Source organism: Trachemys scripta, chromosome 3, assembly GCF_013100865.1.
Source record: "Trachemys scripta elegans isolate TJP31775 chromosome 3, CAS_Tse_1.0, whole genome shotgun sequence".
NCBI lineage: Eukaryota > Metazoa > Chordata > Testudines > Emydidae > Trachemys > Trachemys scripta.
Window position 1 is genome coordinate 97,810,789 of NC_048300.1, and position 23,045 is coordinate 97,833,833.

The 23,045-nt window shown below is 42.0% G+C and overlaps 1 protein-coding gene across 1 annotated transcript in view; it reads right to left on the reverse strand.

Annotated features, from left to right (window-relative positions):
* UTRN (utrophin) overlaps positions 1-23,045 on the reverse strand; it is a 501,770-nt gene that overhangs the window by 12,359 nt on the left and 466,366 nt on the right. Inside the window, exons 69-72 of the mRNA XM_034766878.1 lie at positions 18,256-18,321; positions 10,701-10,859; positions 10,032-10,275; positions 21-129 (exon numbers count right to left, since the gene is read on the reverse strand). Of these exons, the coding sequence (XP_034622769.1) occupies positions 21-129; positions 10,032-10,275; positions 10,701-10,859; positions 18,256-18,321 (578 nt within the window). The remainder of the gene's footprint in view (positions 1-20; positions 130-10,031; positions 10,276-10,700; positions 10,860-18,255; positions 18,322-23,045) is intronic.

The following is a 23,045-nucleotide window of genomic DNA, read 5'->3' on the forward strand; positions in this document are numbered from 1 at the left end:
TATTCCACCAAAGTACTAACCTGTCTGATGAAACTGTGAGCTGGCGTCCTGATCAAGTGAGTAGCTGTGAGCAGAATACTGGGGTGAAGCACAGGAAGAGACTCCATTAACTCTGGAATCCGATTCAGGCTGAAAGAGGTTTAAGAAACAAAAATTCCATCATTATAGTAATGCAGAAATTTATGTAAATTACATATACCAAGTTGCCTGTGTGTGTATGTTGCTCCCTTTTTAATCATTGTCATCCATTTTTCTTCCTTTTCTCTTCTCATGTTATTTCTTGTTTCCTTTTAATTCTTCCCCACTCACCTCTGTTCAAACGTGGGTTGATCTTAGGAAGATATAGCTTCTAGGAAAATAATTTATAAAAAAGATTTGACCTTTCAATGTTGTCATAATCAGCCTCCAATTAGCTCCCTCACGTTAAGGCATTGTTTGGCTGTGCATGTGTTCCATCGAGAAACGATCTCCATTACACAAAACAGTCCACTCTTCTTGCCCAAACCCGTAGGTCAGGCCAGGAAGGGATAATATGAAAGGATCTTACAAAGAGGTTTGGGTCTTCCATTAGATTATCTTGGAAACCTTAGGACTGTTCAGTCTCGTATAACTTTATAAAATTCTCCCCATACACCAAGTCAAGCAAACACTAGTTTTCAATAAGAATTATGTCCAAATGAAGTTTCAAACTTCAGCTGCTTGTTATAGCCTGTTCTAAAATGCATGGAGTGTGCATTTTAAAAAATGTGTGTGCGCGTGTGTGTAGATATGAATATAGCTGCACTGCTTGGTAATAGCAACCATAATTTAGCTAAATGTAACCTCTCTGTAGGGGGAGAAATACCAAAGAAATTCAAAACAGTCGCAGTTAACTTCAAAAAGGGGAATCACTCAAAAATGAGAAGCAAGCTAAATGGAAATTAAAAGGAACAGTTACAAGAGTGAAAGCCCTGCAAGTTGCAGGGAAACATTTTTAAATCATCATCATAGAGGCTCAAACTAAAGGTATACTCCAAATTAAAAATACAACATTAGGAGGACCAAAAAAATGCCACCATGGCTAAACAGAAGAGTAAAAGAAGCAGTTAGAGACAAAAAGACATCCTTTAAAATTGGAAGTCATATCCTAGTGAGGAAAATAGAAAGAAGCATAAATCTCTGGCAAGTGTAAAAGTATAATTAGACAGGCCAAAAAATAATTTGAAGAGCAACTAGCAAAAGAGACAAAAACTAACAGCAAAAATGTTTTGAAGTACTTCAGAAGCAGGGAGCCTGCCAAGCAATCAGTGGTGGCACAGGACAACTGAGGTGCTAAAGAAGCACTAAAGGAAGACAAGACCATTTGGAGAAGTTAAATGAAGTCTTTGCATTGGTCTTCAATGCAGAGGCTGTCAGGGAGATTCCCCATACCTGAGCCATTCTTTTTAGAGGAGAAATCTGAAGAACTGTCCCAGATTGAGGGGTCAATATAGGTGGTTTTGGAACAAACTGATACATTAAACAGTAATAAATCACCAGCACCAGATGATATTCACCCAAGAGTTCTGAAGGAACTCAAATATGAAATTGCACAACTAACAACTGTGGTATGTAACCTATCGCTTAAAATAGGCCTCTGTATTAGATACCCCATGCAACTGTCTTCCCTCCAGAGTGAGTTGGCAGGATTTAGAGACTAGGACGTGGATAAGCAACACTCTCTTCTTCCCTTGTCAGCTGCTGTTGCTTTTCCACCCAGTGGTGGGAAAGACAAGGAGCCACAGGAAACCTCAGCCAGGCATCAACTTCCTTCTCCTGCACCCACCTCAGATATCTCTGCTAGGTACATCCTTACTCCACTAGTCAGAGAATAAGGGAAGCTAGCTCTCTGCTTTTAGCAAAAAGAGGGGGAGCTGTACTCTACCCCTGCTCCTCCTTATGGTCTAATCCTGTGCCCAGTGAAGTAACTGGCAAGCTCCCATTGACTTCAATAATGCAGAATCAGGCCCTGTATGAAACCTCTCTTCAGTAGATTAGTCAAGTAGGAAAAAACCACCACAGATTTGTAATGTCGCTAGTAACAGGGTCTTGTTTTTGTGTGGCATGGAACCTGTAGTTTCTAAAGGAGATGAAGAAGGAAAAGAAAATAGCCTTTTTATTTCTCTTCTTTACAATTAGAATGTCGGTGTCAAAACTGTCACATGCCAGTTCTGTCTCACCTCCATGTTTGGCACTATAATCAGACAGACAGACAAACAAACATGACAATGTTGTGTGATAGCTACCAATCCTTTGGGCTTGCTAAAATAAAAATAGCACGCTCACCTCTGAATTGTGGCCTGGAATAGGTGAATAAATATGTGAGAGTGATGCATATTTCTGCTACATTTATTCCCTAAAGAATTTCCTTCAACACTCTCAAATACAGATCAGACGGTTATGGCAGGACAATTTTTAAGTTTCATTAGTTTTCTCCCCACACATCTGTGTGTAGAGATACCCACTCTGCATCTACTGGAGAAAAAAGTATCAGTGCTTTCATTGACAGGTTATTAACCCAAAAAACGATCATGAGGCTACCCGCTGTAACCAGGCAACTGAGTAAGAAAAGACGGTCTTGCAGCTGACAGAAGACAGGAACATACAGATCATGAGAAATGCCAGTGATGGCAAAAAAAAAAAATTACTGTAAATAGGACAGTCTATTTTCAGACTAATACTAGTGATTATTATAAAGAAACATTGTGACAGTCCGCTAACCATCCATCTCATCAGCGGTGAAAAATGATCTCTTAAATCATATATTTTAAAAACAGATTTCTTTAAGGAAGTCAATAAAATTAAAGGAAAAGCAATAAATAAAATTTATTTGGACTTTCAAAAAGCTTTGATAAAAATCCCTCACAAGAAAACAAAGAAGGGACAGCGTTGAAGGTAAAGGTTTGTCATGGATTAGAAACTGGCTAAGAGACAGAAAACAAAGTAGGAATAAATGGTCAGTATGGAAGAAGGTTAATACGAACAAGGATCCACACTAGGACCAGTGGTGATAATAAATGCATTAATGATCTTTCACATAAAACAAAGCAAAGTAATGCACTCTTGAAAGTACAACTGGAATTATTCATAAACATGGATGTGTTCTAAGTGAATCATTGAGGAAAAAGACCAAGATGTCATTGTAGACAACTCGCTAAAAAAATCTGTTTCGTGTGTAGTAGCGGGTAAAAAAGCAAAGAAGATATTAGGCATTTGTTTAGAAAGGCATACCAAAACTATGGAAAATGTTATGTAAACCAGTGGTACACCCTCACCTTGAATATGGCACTCAGTTCTGACTACCCCACCTCAAGAAGGGCAAGAGCAGAAAGAGAAATGGCTTGGAAAAGGGCAGCCATGATGATTAGAAGCATCAAATGACTCTCATATGAAGACAAAGGGAAATTAGATCTATTTAGGTCAGAGAAGAGGTGACATGATAGATGAGTTTAAAATAATGAATTGTAGAGTGAAGGTGAATTGTGCTCTTCCATTTATCCAGTCAGAAAGAACCAGGGGGGACACAATAAAATTAAAAGGCAAACCTGCCACACGTAATTTTGTTATTGTTGCATGACACAGAATTCACCTTAACTGCCCAATGATATTATTGAGAAAAAGAGCTTATGAGGATTCCAAAAGGATTACACAATTATATGAACAGTAAGACTATCCACAGTTATATTGGACAGAATAAAGAGTTTTAAGGAATGTAAACCCTCATATTTTAGGATGCAGGCTAATTATTAACTATCTGCAGTTCTATAGAAACTTCCCTGATGAGCATGTTACTGCACAACCATCTATAAAGGAAGTTTAAAAAAATCTTCCCCTGAAGCACCAGGTAATGGCCACTGTCATCTCAAGATACTGGATTAGATGGATCACTGATAGGAAGAAACGGTTACTCACCTTCTTGTAACTGTTGTTCTTTGAGATGCGTTGCTCATATCCATTCCAATTAGGTGTGTGTGCCATGTACACAGTCGTCTGAAAGTTTTTCCACTTGCAGCACCCATCGGGTCAGCTGTGGAGCCCCCTGGAGTGGCACCTCTATGGAATTCAATATATGACCCTGCCGACCTGGTGCTTCCTCAGTTCTTTCTTGCCGGCTACTCTGACAGAGGGGAAGGCGGGTGGGTCTGGAATGGATATGAGCAACACATCTCAAAGAACAACAGAAGATGAGTAACTGCTTCTTCTTTGAGTGTTTGCTCATATCAATTCCAGTTAGGTGACTCCCAAGCCCTACCTCGGAGGTGGGGTCATAGTTATGGAACGACAGACTGGAGCACTGCTATGCCAAAGGCTGCATCGTCTCTAGCATGCTGGGTTATGGTGTAGTGAGTGGCAAATGTGTGCACTGAGGACCACATCGCCACCCTGCAAATTTCTTTAATTGGCACAATGCAGAACTCCCACAGCTAAAGGGCTTCCTAACAGAGGGGAAAGGAATGGGTGTCACCCTGCTTGTTTATGCAAAACATTGCAGTCATGTTGTCCGTCATGACTCCTGCACATTAACCACTCAAGTGGATCTGGAAGGTCTGTCACACTAATTGAACCACTCTCAGCTCCTTGATGTTGATGTGGAGCGTGAGCTCATCTTGAGACCAGAGGCCCTGCGTCTGAAGGTCCCCCAGATGAGGGCCCCACCCCAGCACCGACATGTACGTTACCAGGGACATGTCTTGTTAGTTGAGCCACCAGCCCATGAACTGGAGGACGTGACCCAGAAGAGTGACCACAGAGTCCAGACTGTCACATCCCGGGTGGTACGCTGACGCAAGCCAAATCTGGAGAGGTCTGAGATGCATCCTGGCATGTTGTACCATGTATGTACAAGATGTCATGTGACTGAATAGTCTCAGGCAGGCTTTTGTTGTGGCGGTGGGGTACCGTTGGAGACTTTGAATGGAGTCCGAGATAGTTAGAAAATGGGTCTCTGGCAGGAATGCTCTGGCACAACCTGAGTCCAGCACTGCCCTGATAAACTTTACCCTTTGAGTTGGTATCAGATTCGACTTGCTCTCGTTGAGAAGAAGGCCCAGCCTGATGAACATGGACCTCACGATATGTATCTGCATTTCTACCTGGTCCCTGGAGTGCCTCCAGAGCAGCTAGTCGTTGAGTTACGGATACACCTGCACCTGCCTCCGGCGAAAGAAGGCAGCAACGACTGATATGCACTTGGTGAATACCCGAGGGGCTGTGGACAGGCCGAAGGGGAGAAGCATAAACTGGAAGTGGTTGTTATTGACCACAAACCTGAGGTATCGTCTGTGAGCAGGATGTATGGACATATGAAAGTGCGTGTCCTGGAGATCAAAGGCGGCGAACCAGTCTCCCAGATCCAGAGAGGGGATGATCGAGTTCAGGGAGACCATGCGGAACTTCAGCTTCACCATGAATCTGTTGAGACCCCACAGATCTAGAATGGGTCTGAAACCCCCTTTGGCTTTGGGGATTAGGAAATAATGGGAGTAGAATCCCTTGTCCCTTAACTCCTGAGGAACCTCCTCCACTGCCCCTGCAGCGAGGAGCGCCCGCATCTCCTGGATAAGGAGTTGCTCATGAGAAAGGGTCCCTGAAGATGGATGGGGAAGGGAGGGTAAAGAGGGAGGGGAGAAGCAAAATTGGAGAGAATAGTCCACTTCTACCATGTGAAGAACCCAGCGGTCTGATGTTATTTGGGACCAAGCACACTAGAAGTGGGATAGACGGTTCAGAAAACAGAGTTGAGGATCTGGTCCATAGTCTGACATGCTGTCCCTGGACGCACCTTCAAAAGGCCTGCTTGGAGCCCGAAGAGGTGCACACGTGGCCTTGAGTGGACGAGGGCTGGGATGGCTTCCGCCTGCCATTCCTACCGCGCTTCCTAGAAAAATCCTGTCTAGGACAAGGTTGGTAGGGACATTGAGGGGGCTGTGGTTTAAAATATTTCCTCTGAGTAGCCGGGTGTGCACCTGCAGTGACTTCAGCGTAGCCCTTGAGTCTTTTAGACTATGCAGCCTGGAGTCAGTTTGTGCCTCAAATAATCCCACCCCATCAAAGGGCAGGTCTTGGAGGGTCTGCTGAACATCGGGTGGCAGACCCGAGGCCTGCAGCCATGAGCTCCTCCTCATGGCTATGCTGGAGGACAAGGTGCGCGCCGCTGAGTCTGCAGCGTTCAGTGAGGCCTGTAAAGAGGTCCACGCCACCGCTTTGCCCTCCTCAACAATAGTCCCAAACTCCTCCTGGACTCCGAGAAAGAGAACTAGATACATTCATGGAGGTTAAGGCCATTAATGGCTATTAGACAGGATGGGTAAGGAATGGTGTCCCTAGCCTCTGTTTGTCAGAGGGTGGAGATGGATGGCAGGAGAGAGATCACTTGATCATTACCTGTTAGGTTCATTCCCTCTGGGGCACCTGGCAATGGCCGCTGTCGGTAGACAGGATACTGGGCTTGATGGACCTTTGGTCTGACCCAGTATGGCCATTCTTATGAGCGTAACAGCTCCCTAAATTTTAGCATGGAGTTCCAGGAGTTGAAGCTGTACCTGCTCAGGATGCCTACTGTTAGCAATCCTAGAGCTGTAAGCCCCTGGTGGAATAGACCTTCCTGCCGAAAAGGTTGAGACCTTGACCGGTGCCAAGAACAGGACCGCTGCCAAGGCGGGGATTGGTGCCGGGATGGTGAGTGGTGCCACGAGTCCAACTGGTGCCACGAGTCCGAGCAGCGTGGTGAGATGGATCGGTGCCACGACTCAGAGTGGTGCCTCCTTGTTGATACCGGCGAGCAGTGCCTTGGAGATGCAGGCAGACGGAACATTGCTGGCTTGCCTTGGGATGGTGCTGCCTTTGGTGGCGTTGGAGGCTTGTAGCGGAGGGCCAGGGACCATGGTGCCATCATGGCAATGAGATCCCTTGCGGCCTCAAAAGTGTCTGGGGTGGATGGTAGCCCCACCTCTTCCACCACATGGCTTGGGGAGTCCAATGGCACCGGACTCAACGGTCCCCTTTGTGGGGCCGATGTCGACAGTGCTGGCTTCAAAGCTCTCGGTGCCTGGACACGCCCCATTGGCCAGCTCCGAAGGAGTGAGTCTCGAAGGTGGAAATCTGCTCCTACCCTGCTTCCATGGCGCCAGGGAATGGGACCATGGCCAGACAGTTCCCACCGACTTCGACACTGGGGAGTGGCGGTGGCGCTGGTCTCTGTGCCCAGCATCTTTCTGCGATGCTGCTTCTGCCACGAATGCCGGAGCGCTCTGCACCAATTAACTTTGTGCTGGGTCTTGCTGCGCCAACATGGATTGTGGTCTCAGCGCTGCCTCCATAAATGGAAGTCCTGCTCCTTTTTTGTTCTAGGGCGAAACTCTTCACAAATCCTGCACCTATTGGTTTGGTGCGTCTGCCCCAGACACTTTAGACAAGCGTCGTGGGGGTCGCCCAGTGGCTCGGGCTTACTGCAGGACTTGCAGGGTTTGAATCCTTGGATCTGAGGCCTGCCCCGAGTCCCAAAGGGGAGACGCCCGTTCCCAACAGCTAACCTCTATTAACATCAATAACTAATGTGACAGACCCAGACCAGTGGGATACAGGAGTCTGGTAGAGGGCAAATATACTGGTCACTGGATGAGTAGTTTTATGTTCCCTGAGTGACCAGAGCAGGGGCTGCACTAGAGTAATAAGGAACCTGCTAGAACCAGTTAAGGCAGGCAGGCTAATTAGGACACCTGGAGCCAGTTAAGAAGAAGCTGCTAGAATCAATTAAGGCAGGCTAATCAGGGTACCTGGGTTTTTAAAAGGAGCTCACTTTAGTTTGTGGTGCGAGTGTGAGGAGCTGGGAGCAAGAGGCGCAAGGAGTTGAGAGTGAGAGGGTGTGCTGCTGGAGGACTGAGGAGCACAAGCATTATCAGACACCAGGAGGAAGGTCCTGTGGTGAGAATAAGGAAGGTATTTGGAGGAGGCCATGGGGAAGTAGCCCAGGGAGTTGTAGTTGTCATGCAGCTGTTACAGGAGGCACTATAGACAGCTGCATCCCACAGGGCCCTGGGCTGGAACCCGGAGTAGAGGGCGGGCCCGGGTTCCCCCCAAACCTCCCAATTGACCTGGACTGTGGGTTCTTCCAGAGGGGAAGGTCTCTGGGCTGTTCCCTAACCCACATGGTGAATCTCTGAGGCAAGAAAATCCGCCAATAAGCACAGGACCCACCAAGATAGAGGAGGAACTTTGTCACACTAACTAGAACTACAACTAACATTAAAACTACAGCGAACTGAAAGGCTAGGAGAATGAGAGGAGAACTTGCTAAGCAAGCCACCGCAGTTCCAATGACCATCACTGGCAGCAAGAAGTAACTGAGGCAGCGCTGGGTCAGCAGGGTCATATATTGAGTGCAATAGAGGCACCACTGCAGGGGGCTCCAGAGCCGACCTGATGGGTGCTACTAGGGGAAAAAGCTTTCCGACGACAGTGCACGCAGTGCGCACACACCTAACTGGAATCAATATGAGCAATCACTTGAAGAAGAACCACTGCATCAATTCCCATTTTCCTATCTAAATATTTAAGCCACTTGAGTCTTGGTGAAAAAGCCCAAACAACAACAACAGCGAATGAAGCTGTAACAGTAAATTGAGTTTACCCACTTCTCATTTGGGGAATATGCCACTGTCCAGCCTGGAATACCAAAAAAAGTGGGTAAACTAAACACTACACCACTGAACTGAAGTCCTCTGTTAGCAGAATAGATACACCACTGTGGCAGGTGCATCCTAATACTGTTCTGCCAGGACTACCTGCAGAGATGAGAAAGTCGTTCAGTCTTTGGAACTGTTTATTTCTTGACCTTTCTTCCAGGACTGCCAACAAGGGTACGAATTAGTGCTTAGGTGCCAACAATAGAATAGAATAGAATGCCAAGTGTGATGTCTGTTTTATCTGATGTGGCCAACTGGTTCACTCAGAACTGGACTAAGACCACTCACTAGGCCCACCTAGGCCAGGGAATATTTGTCACATTGAACTAGGATTGATCTGAACTGGTGATCTAGAAGGGAAAGATGATGTATCATCTCTGCAAATTTCTTAAGTCCCCAGATCCAAAACAGTGCAATCAAAACAATGCTTAAAAGCTTTTACAGCTTTTTCTGTACCTAGACAAGACTTGCAATCTATAGAAGCTGTGTGTGCACATTTCAATAATTAAAAAACCCACCCCATAGTTATTGGCACTTTCAATAAAGTGGTAGGTTTCTCTACTGCAACATTCAGTTGTAGCTACACCATCATTTTACTGCACATACCGGATGTATATATGTGCTACTCGAAAGAGCTACTGAAAGAATTGTCTAGTTTTCCCCATTTTCCTTAGGAATTAATTTCTTCACTGCCTGTGAGACAAATCTCTTGGTCCTCTCTATCATTATAATTCTGAACAAAGGTGCAATGCCAACTTTAACAGCCAGATCAAGAATTGGGGAAAGGAGTGATAAGGAGAAGAGAGATAAGGGCTAGACAAGTGTATTGTGTGGATGGGGCCCACTGGCTGGAGGGGGATAGGGATATTTTTTCCTCACTTTTTATTTGTTTTGAGAAAATTGCTGCACTTATTTTTGTTATTTAAGTAGTTCTGAAACTTTCATAGATGTCAAAAATGCCTTGAGCTCTTGGAAAGACATTGTAAATCAATCAAGCCAGCCAGTCAGCCATATTAGCAGCATGTTGAACATGCCGGATAATTATGTGGTTTTTGGCAGGAGGGTGCCAAAACTAGCCGTTTTAGGGATAGAAAATGTTTTATTTGCCTCATATGACAGGCTTCACTGATGGGGGATTTCTGAAGCATCATTTTGCTTCAAGTTTTCCATCCCATCAATAAAACTGAAGACAACAGAGTAAGATAATTAAGGGAGAAATGTCTACAAAACATTCAAGGCATTTGCACTGAATGCCAAAAAATTCAACGCTGACATGAATGCCATCTCACAGGCATAAGAGTTGCGGGAGGGCACTGCCACTTATTGTACCTGCTCAAGCAGCTGTCGGAGCCGGTGAAGCTGAGACTCCAGCTGTTTATTGTGATCTTCCAATATTTGCATTCTGGCCTCCAAACGACCTTTGTGCTGCCTTAGGAGTTTGGCCTCAGCAATGAGCTCAGCATCTTCAGAAGTGTGCTGGGGAGACACAATGGAGTCTGGAGGGGAGGCAAGAGGGTTTATTCCTCTCCGAAGATGCTGTTCCTTTAGCTGCTCATATTCCACCTGGAGGCTCCTAACACAATTATAAAAAGAAAAAGGAGATTACATTTCATGACAGCTTATATGACAACATAATTTAATATATTTCCCCTAATTCAGTGAATCTTTTCATTATCTATAGCTGTGGAGCCGAAGTACCTTATACCAAGATAAAGTCTATGCTCAAAGTGTATGATAAATTAGACAGCTGCAGCACAAACAAGGAGGAGTGAAATTGCGACTTTGTTAGACTGTCTGATCACAGGCACAACAACTTAACTTACAAAGGGCCATCGTGAAGAGCTAACGCTCTGATCCGGTTTTCACCGGAAACTGACTCCAGTGCCCATTTTAGGCCCTTTTCTCATTATCTCCAAACAATGATTATGCAATGTGTGCATGATTAAAACAGAGTTAATGAAATGCCAGTTCAGACACTGCACGGGAAGATGACAAAACCTTTGCTCTTCCTCGAGGTCGGCAATGATGCGCTCCAACTCTCCCCGTTCTTCCTTTTCCACTGACTTCAGGATTTGTGCAGGACTCTGCGGTTGACTCACAGGTGATTCTCCTCCCAGAGTTTGACAGTACTGCTGGATGAGGGCATGTTCATCCTCTCTAGAGTAACAAAGCAACACAGATGGAAATAGCTCATGTAAATGTACTTGATACCACCAATGATCTAACAGCTTTGTGAAGTATGTCTTTTTAAAAAAGGCTTGCAGAGTCACATTTTAATGATTTGAAAAAATAGCTGCTTAAAAGCAGACTCCTTTGATGAGAGAAAAACCACAGCTGTGGTGGTTGGTAACCAAGAGGAGTTAAACACTCATATATGCGAATTACAAGCCACCTTTATGGACGGCAATGACTTCTCAAAGATGCATTAAGCCATCATCATGAAGGGCATCCTCTATTCTCACCAATGCATTTTGGTAATGTATTTAAGTGCTAATGAGAATTACGAACATAAATTGAGTGTGTATGTATGTTAAACCTTTTTCAACTGGGTACACTGCTGAGGCAAGGGCGTTTCTTGATCGCTCGCTGCATACGCAGCAAAATCTGTACAGAAGACCATCGCTATTAGGTAACCTCCTAGAGACAATGCCAAAATATTCACAAACGTATGCAGTACTTTATTAGAGGATTGCTTCTACCAAGAACTAACTGGTGTAAGCTCATGGAGTAGCTGCTTCCAGTACGACTTCCTGTACACTAATTCCCATGTTAGAGTAAACTACTCACTGCCCATTACATGGGCTTCCACTGCTTGACTCTAGCTTGATTTACTCCTTGTTATTATGATATGAAAGTTTGGGGGTTTCAATCAAATACTTATATGTTACGTAACACAAAGTTCAGGTGATACACGAAGTCAAATATTTCCATTTGGCTACTTTAATTAGTTTTTAAATAGATACCAAAAAGGCACTGTCTAAATTACAAGTTTATTCATTAAGCACTGACATCTAAAATAGAACTTTTTAAAAAAGTGCTCCCAAAGCTGAGTTTTTATATGTTACAGTCCTATTCTGTCATTTCTGGTAAGATTTGATAATCTGTGAATTTTTACATAACATTTATAAGACACTGAAAAATGAAATTTACAAACAATAATTACTGACAGAACCCTCACGGTACTCCTACTAGCTGGTGTGACTGCAACAGATAAATACAACCTCACCAAAAAAAAAAAAAAAAAATGTAGTAGTTTTTTTATTTCAAACTCCACAATCATATTCATTCAGGACAGAGGAGATTTGCTCCACTTCTCTCTCACTGTGGCTACCCCACACGGAATATAGAGGACAGAGATTGGAAGTATTGATTTGTCCATTATAAGCAGCATACTCTTACAGATAACATTCCTGTTCAATGAACACCAGATAAAGGAAGAAATCTATTTAAGGAAAAGATGAATCTTTGCTATGTATCTCTCCCTCAACCTTCTGTCTGCCTTGCTAAATTATTGGTCTGAAAGGCAGGACCTTGTGTCTGCACTAACAAATCTCATGACAGTAATTAAGATAGATCTATTAGTGGCACTGGAGTTTTAATTCAGGGTTTCATGATGACAGAATGGCCTACAAGACAAGGAAGCAGCAAATGCACTCTGGCAAACAAATCTTTTGATATTGAGAATCCATTCCACTTTCCTCTCCAGAACTGATAGGGGATGGTAGGCAACAACCAGAATAAAAGCAAAGCATCAAAATTAACTCCTCAGCCTTTTTCAGTAGTTATTCCACTGAAGATTTTCAGCTTACTTTGATTCAAAATCAGGATCATGAAGATGGAGAAGTTATCAGACTGCACTGTAATGTTTAGTGCCTGCGCCATTTAGCAGAATGACAGCATTAAGATGTAAAAATGAGCTGCAGGAAGGTCAAACTTAAGAGAGGGGCATCTCACGTAACAAGCAATGGAAATCTGCACTTGAAACATGCTTTTGTGTGTGTGTGTGAGAATGTCTTTAAATAGGTGTGTATACATTGTATGCATAAGTATATGGAGAATAAGGGGCAAATGGGTGTAGTTTCCCACGTCTTTCAGAGCATTCAGTTTAAGCTCTAAAAAAAGATCAAGTCTTTTTGACAGAATCATTCTGAGCTCTGGTGTATTCATGATTCTATTTGATTGAGAAAATCAGATAATAAATTAAATCTTATGCACTAACCTGAATGTGCTGGTGATAATTATATTTCCCCCCTTGACCTAGCGTTGCTGTGAGAAATAGCAAAATCCTGAAGGTTCAACAGCATTGTCAAAAATTTTCTCTCTCTCTTTCACTGTTTGAGTGATTGGCTGAACAAAGAAGTAGGACTGATTGGACTTGTAGGCTCTAAAGTTTTATATAATTCTACATTCAAAAATAAAACTATGTAAAACTTTAGAGCCTACAAGTCCAATCAGTCCTACTTCTTTGTTCAGCCATCGCTTAAACAAACAAATTAGTTTGCATTTCCAGAAGATAATGCTGCCTGCGACTTGTTTACAATGGCACCTGAAAGTGAGAATAGGCATTTGCATGGCACTGTTGAAGCCGGCGTCGCAAGATATTTACATGGCAGATGTGCTAAAGATCCATATGTCTCTTGATGCTTCCACCATTCTAGACGATGTGTGTCCATGCTAATGACGGGTTCTGCTAGATAACGATCCAAAGAAGTGCGGACTGACGCATGTTCATTTTCATTATGTGAGTCAGATGCCACCAGCAGAAGGCTGATGTTCTTTTTTTGGCAGTTTGGGTTCTGTAGTTTCTGCATCAGAGTGTTGCTCTTTTAAGACTTCTGAAAGCATGCTCCACACCACGTCCCTCTCAGATTTTGGAAGGCACTTCAGATTCTTAACTCTTGGGTCAAGTGCTGTAGCTATCTTTTGAAATTTCACATTGGTACCTTCTTTGTGTTTTGTGAAATTTACAGTGAAAATGTTCTTAAAACAAACAACATGTACTGGGTCACCATCCGAGACTGATATAACATGAAATAAATGGCAGAATGTGGGTCAAACAGAGCAGGAGACATACAATTCTCCCCTAAGGAGTTTAGTCACAAATTTAACAACAGATTATTTTTTTAATGAGTGTCTTCAGCATGGAAGCATGTCCTCTGGAACGATGTCCGAAGCATGAAGAGGCATATGAATCTTTAGTGCATCTGGCATGTAAATAACTTGGGATATCAGCTACAACAGTGCCAAGTGAATGCCTGTTCTCACTTTCAGGTGACATTCTAATTAAGAAGTGGGCAGCATTATCTCCCGCAAATGTAAACAAACTTGTTTCGCTTAGCTATTGGCTTAACAAGAAGTAGGACTCAGTGGTCTTGTAGGCTCTAAAGTTTTACATTGTTTTGCTTTTGAGTGCAGTTATGTAACAAAAAATGATATTTGTAAGTTTCACTTTCATGATAGAGATTGCACTACAGTACTCATCTGAGGTGAATTGAAATTTGATACAATTTATCATTTTTACAGTGCAAAAATTTGTAATAAAAATAATATAAAGTGAGTACTGTACACTTTGTATTCTGTGTTGTAATTGAAATCAATATATTTGAAAATGTAGGAAAACATCCAAAATATGTAATAAATTTCAATTGGTAGTCTATTGTTTAACAGTGTGATTAATTGTAATTAATTTTTTTCATTGCAATTAATTTTTTTTAGTTAATCACATGAATTAACTGTGATTAATCGACAGCCCTAGCTAAAACCAAATTAACCTAGAAGAAAAATTAACAGGACCCCCTTATCCAAATGTTTAGAATATTCTTCCAGAATGTACTGTAGCAAAGGCTATGAAGGAAAAAAATTCTCCTCTCCTTTAACATATTTACATCAGGAAGATCCTAATATATTGTTTTAGGGACATTTTGGACGCTCTGCACTGGACACTTTCCATGCTTTCTAAAACTTGCTAATATGGCTTTAAATGAGGAAAATGTTTATATTTTAGTGAACTTCATGTTATATTGTCAGGTTATGAGAACTGAGTTTCAGGCAGAAGAGAAATTATAGTGTAGTCCAGGATAAGACAGAAGAAAAAGCAAATTCTCTGAAAAATGACCTCTGAACCATACAACATGTTCCAGAATTTTTCAATGTTAAAAGTGACTTTGCCCCTATTACAAGTTTGCAATAAACTGAAGGACTCTCAGGGACCAATAAAATAATATCAAAGAACAGAGCTCTGCTAATGAGAAGTACGGAATTTGATTTACAAATCAGTAATTATCTCCGGAGGCCCAGCAGAATGCACTAAGATAGAGGGATTTTGCCCAGATATGTTTATATTAGATGAGCCTGAGATGAAAATTTTTGACCTAAATTTCAGCCACCCCATAAAGTTCAAGTTATTCACATCCAGAGATTTCGTTTCTATGGTATATTGTATCTAAAAAACCTACAAATGGGCCTGAACCAAAATCCCAGGTATTACGGAAGTTCAGGACATGAATTGGGATCTGGAGCTGAATTTCACAGATGTCTTCTATATCTACAATGGGCCTGTGACAGAGGCCCATTGATGGTTCACCACTCTGTGTCATCGAGTCCTGTCAAGCCTGACATACTCACTATACCCAACACACTATTGTCATAATCTGAATCTAAAAGATTTCATGTAAGGTATCATATACAAACTGGTAAGATGCTGATACTGAATCATTGAGTGGTATATGTATGGGGTATGTACAAAGAATAATAAATATGTACTAGAATTATGTTTTTAAAATGTGTTTGGAAAGCAATGCACAAGCCCAATCTGCCTTAGATAAAGAATGTGCACTTGCTTGTCAAGTGGAGACAATGAAGGTACATTTACATAGAAGGTAAATAAAGCTAGCAAGCGGGGAAGAAGACAGCATGCTGCCCGTACCCCAGCAGAAGAGAGAAACTTTATCTGGGGAAATGCTACAGAACAACACATTTCAAGGGTTTACAGGGCCATACAAAGGGGGTCTGAATCTCAAATGATAAGCAATTGAATCAACTAATTGTATACTATATTACAGTATTATAAAAGTGTATTCAGTAAACCTGTGACACACTGTTGATTAATACCATTGTGAAATATATGCATTAACATTATATAAGGAATTATGGATACTCGCGGATATTATGCTTTAATGTGTGACCAAACACATGGAGAAACAGGTTTTCTCCCAGATAGGAAGGAGGACAGCTGCCTCCAATGTAAAATTAAGCATTATGGAATCAAAACAATGGAAGCCCTGTTTACATATGAATCAGTGGGGGAGGATGGGAAGTCAACAGGAAGAGAAGAACAGCAGGAAGACGTCCTGGTTCTTGTAACAGGGTCAGTAAACTTTGGGAGATATAAATGGAAACAGAAAGGCATTTTGGTATTCTTCACCTGAAGAGGTAAAGGAACTGAGCTCTGTGAAAGCTGACCAGACTCTCTGGCCAGGACCTATGTTGGAAAAGAGACTTGGTGAGAAACACTTCTTTGAACAAGAGACTGTAATTTATTAAATCAGGTTTTGGTCTTAGAAGTGTATTTTTACTTTTGTTTGCTTGCACCCCTTTCTATCTTTCTTCCTTATACTTGGTATCACTTAATCTTATGTCCTTTCATTAGATAAACTCGTTTTACTAATAATATAAACCAACACAGTGCTGTGATTGAAGTAAGAGTGTTTGTCAAATCCCAGCTAAATTAAAGAGCTGTTGCTTACTGCCTCTTTAAAGAGCAGCGAACTTAACTTCTGTGAGCATTCTGTAAGAGGGTGGACACGGCAGGGAGACATCTCTGGGGAACTCAGGAGTTGGGGTTCACTGTTTGTTACCTGTAAGACAAGGTCTGGGCTGGCAGAGTCATGAAGAGTTTGCTGGCAGGACAGACAAGCTGGTGTGTCAGGGAGCTGTCACACAGCTTAGCAGTAGCAAAACTTTCACCTGCTGAGGCTGAGAGGAGTAACAGTAACTCAGAATTCTGGAAACCCCAGCAGACTTTCACAGGGCCAAATCAAAATTTTAATCACTACACTTTTGAATTTTATGTGGGTTGAAATCTGGATCCAACTATTTCAGTTCAGGCACATCTCAAATAAAGCCTGAAAAATACCTGTAAACAGAACCAGGGCGCAACTGGAAAAACTGCCCTCCTTGACCCCTATGGCTCTGCTCTTACAAATACTTAATAACGTGTAACTTTTCTCTACAGGATCGGGACCTAAATTTGGAAGTCATCCCAGCATCATAATATACAGAATCTACTGAATTAACCTTTGTTATGAGACTTGTGACCAATTTCAGACCCAAGGGTTTTAAACGTTCAAAAGCTTAGGGCAAAAGAGGGAGATTTACAACAGTCAATAGATGAATTATGTTTTAAAGTTAGAATACATGGTGTCTCTGTCTCGCCACCTGATTAGACTCATTAATTGGGAAATATAGCAATTTAACAGCTTTCAATTTTTCCTTTTATGAATACACGCCAAAAGGCAGTGAGTTTGCAAGTTTTTCAAGTGAACCAAGAAAGGACAGCTCTCTGCATTCCAATCACTGATGAATTCACTAGTAAAGAAATATGTGAAACGGATTTAGTAGCTTAAAAATAATGAGAGCGAGAGAGCGCCAAGTGTGCAGGAGTATGGAGAAGACTTCAAGGTAAACTTAAATGTTTCTTTGAAACAAACTTTTTGCGATCTCAAATCACTAATGAAATTCATACTTAAACTTAATACATGATTAGGTTTTAAAATAATAATAAATAAATTCATTTTAAAAATGAAAGCGCTTTCTACCTAATGAAAGTCGAACAACAAAGATCTGTGTTTTTCCCCTGCAAGGGCTGATAATATCACAATTACCTAAAAAGAGCCAGGATCTATCTTCCAATGCTTGGATAGTTCACAAAGCTCACACTTTGGGTCTTGGCAAAGACATAACACATTTTTCAAATATTTTTGCTTAACAATGAAAAATTATTATTCATATTTAATCTACCAGGAATTTGATCTCTTTCTTTTTTATTCAGCACATCAGTTCATCTCAATTAAAATTTTTCACAAGCAAAATATCTCATAATGTTAACAACAACGTGGTCTTTTTAGTAAGCATGTCTACATGTAGATGAGCCAATAGCCGGCAAAATCAATATAATTGTTCTGCATAGGTAACAACACTGTTCTAGCACTGTATATTCCTTTAGTGAATAACTTTTTTCTTTTAAATTAATGGGCCAAGCTAGGAAAGGGACAAACTAGAATGAATTTATATGCGCCTTTCAGCTGAAATGACCCAATTTCTTGAGGCAGAACCACTTCACTAAATGACACATCAAGCTAAACAAACACTGCCAATTTATACCATTACTGCTTGGAAGCATGAAATTTATGCAGGCTTTTCTGGGTCCCATTTATTATCTCCTTTGATTGGGACTAAAATTCGGCACTGCAACCAATGAAGATTATATTAATTAGACATTTATAATCAAATAAGTTGGCCTTTCCCAGTAGCTCTAATTGCATGATTTACTTACACACTTCCTGTGGTGGAGCTGCTGTCCGTCAACAAGGAGCCATTGGTCCTTTCCATTTGAGCCAGCCTGAAAGAAAAGAGAAATGTGACTTTGGGAGACCAGGTGGAGAAATCAGACTGGGATCATTCTATTTGGGAGTATTCCAGATATGCCAATCCTTGCAGGTGATGAGGGTTGAACCCCTAAACTGCTGGCAGTTCACAGAAAAGACAATATGGATGGATGGATAACAAAAACATACTCTAATAACTAAGGTGTTCCAAGTATTTTAACATAGCTAGAAAATATGGTGGCATCCACAGAAAAGAGCGCTCGGTGGTCTGAACCACTGATACAGATGGACTTTTATGAGAAAACTTTATGAGAATTAACAAATTCTACCTGACCATTCATCTGCAGCAAGTACATTTTTTGGCAATCCAGTAGAAGACCATTAGATTTTCATTAGCATTATCACAATCATCGTGCAACCTCTGAAGCTATGCTCACATAAATACTATTGCACAATGGACAAACTGACCTATAAAGTATTAACAGACACATTCCTGGAAAAATCATAAATTAATATAGAATAACTGGGGAGCCATTGCCTGTATTTCCCATTTTAATGGAATTAATCTAAAAAGTTTGGGTATTACATTTTTATAAATTATGAATATAAATGTTTTTGTCATGCTATCTTGCAGATATGTTATCTTGTTATTGTATAGTTTGCACAGCGTTATGGAAAGAATAAGATAAAGAACACAGTATGAATCATTTAAATTGAATGCTCATGAAGCAAACATCATCTTGGTAATTTGTTTCTTTAAAGATGCATTAGAAATTGTTTCACGTCTATTCAGTAGTTGTCACTGCATAAAAGGAATACAAGACATTCTAGAAACATATAATCGTGTGTGTATATCAATGGGTGACACAGACAACTCCACTTATTACTCTGAATATTTCTATAGAACCACCCTCTTGGAGTCTACAAAATTCTAAGGATGTCTCTTAACATTTTCAAATCCAATAACTGACTGACAATAATGGAAGAAGCATTCTTTTATATATTTCCCATCTGTAAACGGCTTTCTGTTTTTTGCAATGCACTGTGCAATCTCGTAACTTCCTTCTGTAGCTTGATTTTTACTTACACTTAAGCTTTTAAAAACACTGCTTTGCTTCTCATATCCTGCTACTGCCTTTTTGATCGATTCAGTCTTGTCTGCTTCATCAAGAAAGGTTTTCTCATATTTTGTTTCAAAACGTTGAACACTTGATGTGCGACAAAACACTTTCACAACAGAAAGCACAAACACCACGGTCCTTCTTTTGAATAAATCCAAACATGTCTGTCCAAGAAGACTGAAATGAACGGACATCTAACTTTGTTTTCTTAGGAGCTGCCATTTTGTCAAATGTTCCCCTCAACTGTCAGTGGGTGAAAAAATGGCAACAGAGGGAATGCACAAGGTCAAATGCAGATGTAGTCTGATATAAGCAGCAAACCAGGACTTAAAAATATCCCAGTAGCCTATTTTTAATGTGGGGGATGCTGAGCCACACCCCCTCTTGCCCCTGTCTGCACCCCTCACTGCCCCAGGCTCGGGCCAGTGGGCCACAGCTGGGGGCGGCTGCAGAGTGCTGGGCTGAGGCCTGGAGCAGAGCCCCGGGCTGGCTGCCGGTACCCCGGGCCGGCAGCGGGCTGAGCGGAGCCGGCTGCCGGTACCCCAGGCCGGCAGCGGGCTGAGCGGGGCGGCCAGCAGACAGAACCCCAGGCCGGCAGCGGGCTGAGCGGGGCCGGCAGACGGAACCCCAGGCCGGCAGCGGGCTGAGCGGGGCCGGCTGCCGGTACCCCAGGCCGGCAGCGGGCTGAGCGGGGCGGCCAGCAGACGGAACCCCAGGCCGGCAGCGGGCTGAGCGGGGCCAGCAGATGGAACCCCAAACCGGCAGCGGGCTGAGCGGGGCCGGCAGACGGAACCCCAAACCGGCAGCGGTTCAGCCCGCTGTCAGTCTGGGGTTCCGTCCACCGGCTCCTGCCAGCCAAGGTCCTGGCCGCCGGCACCGCTCAGCCCAGCGCCGGCCTGGGGTTCTGTTCATCCAGGACCCCGGCTGGCAGCAGAGTGCCACTAAAAATAGCTCACATGCTGCCTTTGGCATGCGTGTCGCAGGTTGCCGACTCCTGGTCTAGAATTATGTTCTCTTGGTTGCTATTTATTATTTGTATGCTTCGCTGCTCCAGAAATTCTTAGCCCTTATCCTTGGGATATTGTGTTGGTCCTTAATTGCTGAATGTATGTTATGTTTATTAAACTCTGAGTTTTCTTTTCTGTTCAGGTAAACCAGAATTATGCTCAGGTTGCCCCATTTTTCATTTATATTGTATCTTTGAGGACAGTGTCGTCTTTCTTAGGGGTTAAATTGATTCAGCTTGGGCTGGGACAGTAGGCAAGGAGGGGTGTATCCCCCAGACCTGTGGGACTCAGTATGTAGCTGGGACAGAGAGACCAACCAGTAGAGGTCACCTGAAGTCTGCCTCAGAGGCAGCTCTAACGGTTGGACTACAGGAATGGAACATGGCTTGTGGTCCAGCCAATATATCTGACTAGGTACCCCATTTTGATTTTGGGGTCTACCAATCAGAATAAAAGGCTCGAGATTGAGCAGCTACAGCCAATTTTGCTTTTGCAGATTTGCTGCAAAGACCACCTTCATTCCTCTCCTTCATTTGTTTACATTCTTATTGATTTAATAAGGTTGTAAGCATTGTGTCTTGTACTGCGTCTTTGCTTGAGAGGTATCTTTCTGGCAAACTCCTAGAATGGAAAGATTAGGCAACCTACACAGAATAGTCACTGCCAGCCACTCATACAAAATATGTTACTATTTATAGTATGAACAATATTTGTTGAATAATATTTTAAAACACTCGACTCCTTCCTGAAGCAACTGAAAGTGGGAATTCAGCACAAGAGCTCAGGTCAATGATAAATGTTCTGTATTTTGAAAGAGAAATACCAGTTGGATCAATAACATAAAAGCAACCCAGTTTTAATATGCAGACATATAAAACTGACATGCAGCATATAAGGTGACCTACTGTGTCACTAAAATAATTTCACTTCTCTTAAGCATATATTAATAGAAGAAAAAGTTTAGTGAATTTAAGACGGTCCAGCTATACAAGTAATTAGCATTTTGTTTTCCTTTCTTAACATGCGAGGTACAGTTATAGTTCTGTAATCATCAAGGACCCATCCATCAGTAATATGTGGTTCAGAAAAAACTTCCAACTCTACTTTCTACAGCAATATGACCATAATCAGGATTGGTTAGACTAGTGTGGAGTCATCTCAAATGGGACTCATGGGATTATCTTTTGTAGGGTACCACTTACTGCTCTACAATATAAGCTTAAAGTGTGGTTTTCACCTGGGCTCTATGAATCAAAATCAAAGGTCAACAGGATGAATAAAGGACAGCCTAAAAATACCGACACATCACTCCGATGGAGGCCAACTTATTTCTTAAATCCAAGTTTCTTTGCTTTTGTCTGGTTTCAAGCTGAGCTCAATGGAGTTGTGCATGTTTTTGTGTGTAATTATATCACTGACCTATTTTTTATTGTCACATGGATATTGGTGCTACATTTTTCCACATGAATGGCACATTTCTGAGCAACTAAAGTGCTATGATTTTAGCCTTTACTAAACATAGAAATGTAAGGCTGGAAGGGACCTGAAGAGATCATCTAGTCCAGCTCCCTGTGCTGAGGCTGGACCAAGCATATTAAGATCAACCCTGTTGCGTGTTTGTCTGACCTGTTCTTAAACACCTCCAGTGATGGGGATTCTACAATCTCCCTTGCGATCCTATTCCAGAACTTAACTGTATCTTAGAGTTAGAAAGTTTTTCTTAAATCTCCCTTGCTGTAAATTAAGCCCATTACTTTTTGTCCTACCTTCAATGGGCATGGAGAACAATTGATCACAGTGCTGTTTGTTACTGCCCTTAATATATCTGAAGACTTATCAGGTCCCCACTCAGTCTTCTTTTTTCAACACTAATCATGCCCAGTTTTTTTAAAACTTTTTCTCCTCGGTCAGGTTTTCTAAACTTTGTATCATTTTTGTAGCTCTCCTCTGCACTCTCTCCAATTTGTTCACAACTTCCTTGACGTGTGGCACCCAAAACTGTACATAGTATTGCAGCAGATGTCTCCCCAGTGCTGAGCATAGCAAGACAATTACCCCCCATGTCTCCTGGAAATGCATAACAAAATTATATTAGCCTTTTTTGCAACTGCATCACATTGTTGGCTCATATTTAATTTGTGATCCACTGCCTTTTCAACAGTACTTATTTTCTAGCCAGTTATTCCCCATTTAGTATTTGTACTTTTGATTTTTCTTTCCTAAGTGTATCATGTGGCACATACCTTTATTGTTCATTTCAGATCAACTTATTAAGATCATTTTGAATTCTAATCCTCTCCTTGAAAGTGTTCACAACCCCTCCCAGCTTGGTGTCATCCATACATTTTATAAGCTACTCTTCACTCCATTGCAAGTCATTAATGAAAATGTTGAAAAGTACTGGAGCCAGGACAGACCCCCTACGGCACCCCACCAGATAAGTCATCCCAGTTTGACAGTGGCCCTTTGAGTATAGGCTTTCAACCAGTTATGCATCCACTTATAGTAATTTCATCTAGATCATATTTCCCTAGTTTGCTTATGATAATGTACTGTACTGTTAATGGCTAGAGGGGAAGGACAAAAACATTAATTATCAAATCAAAATGA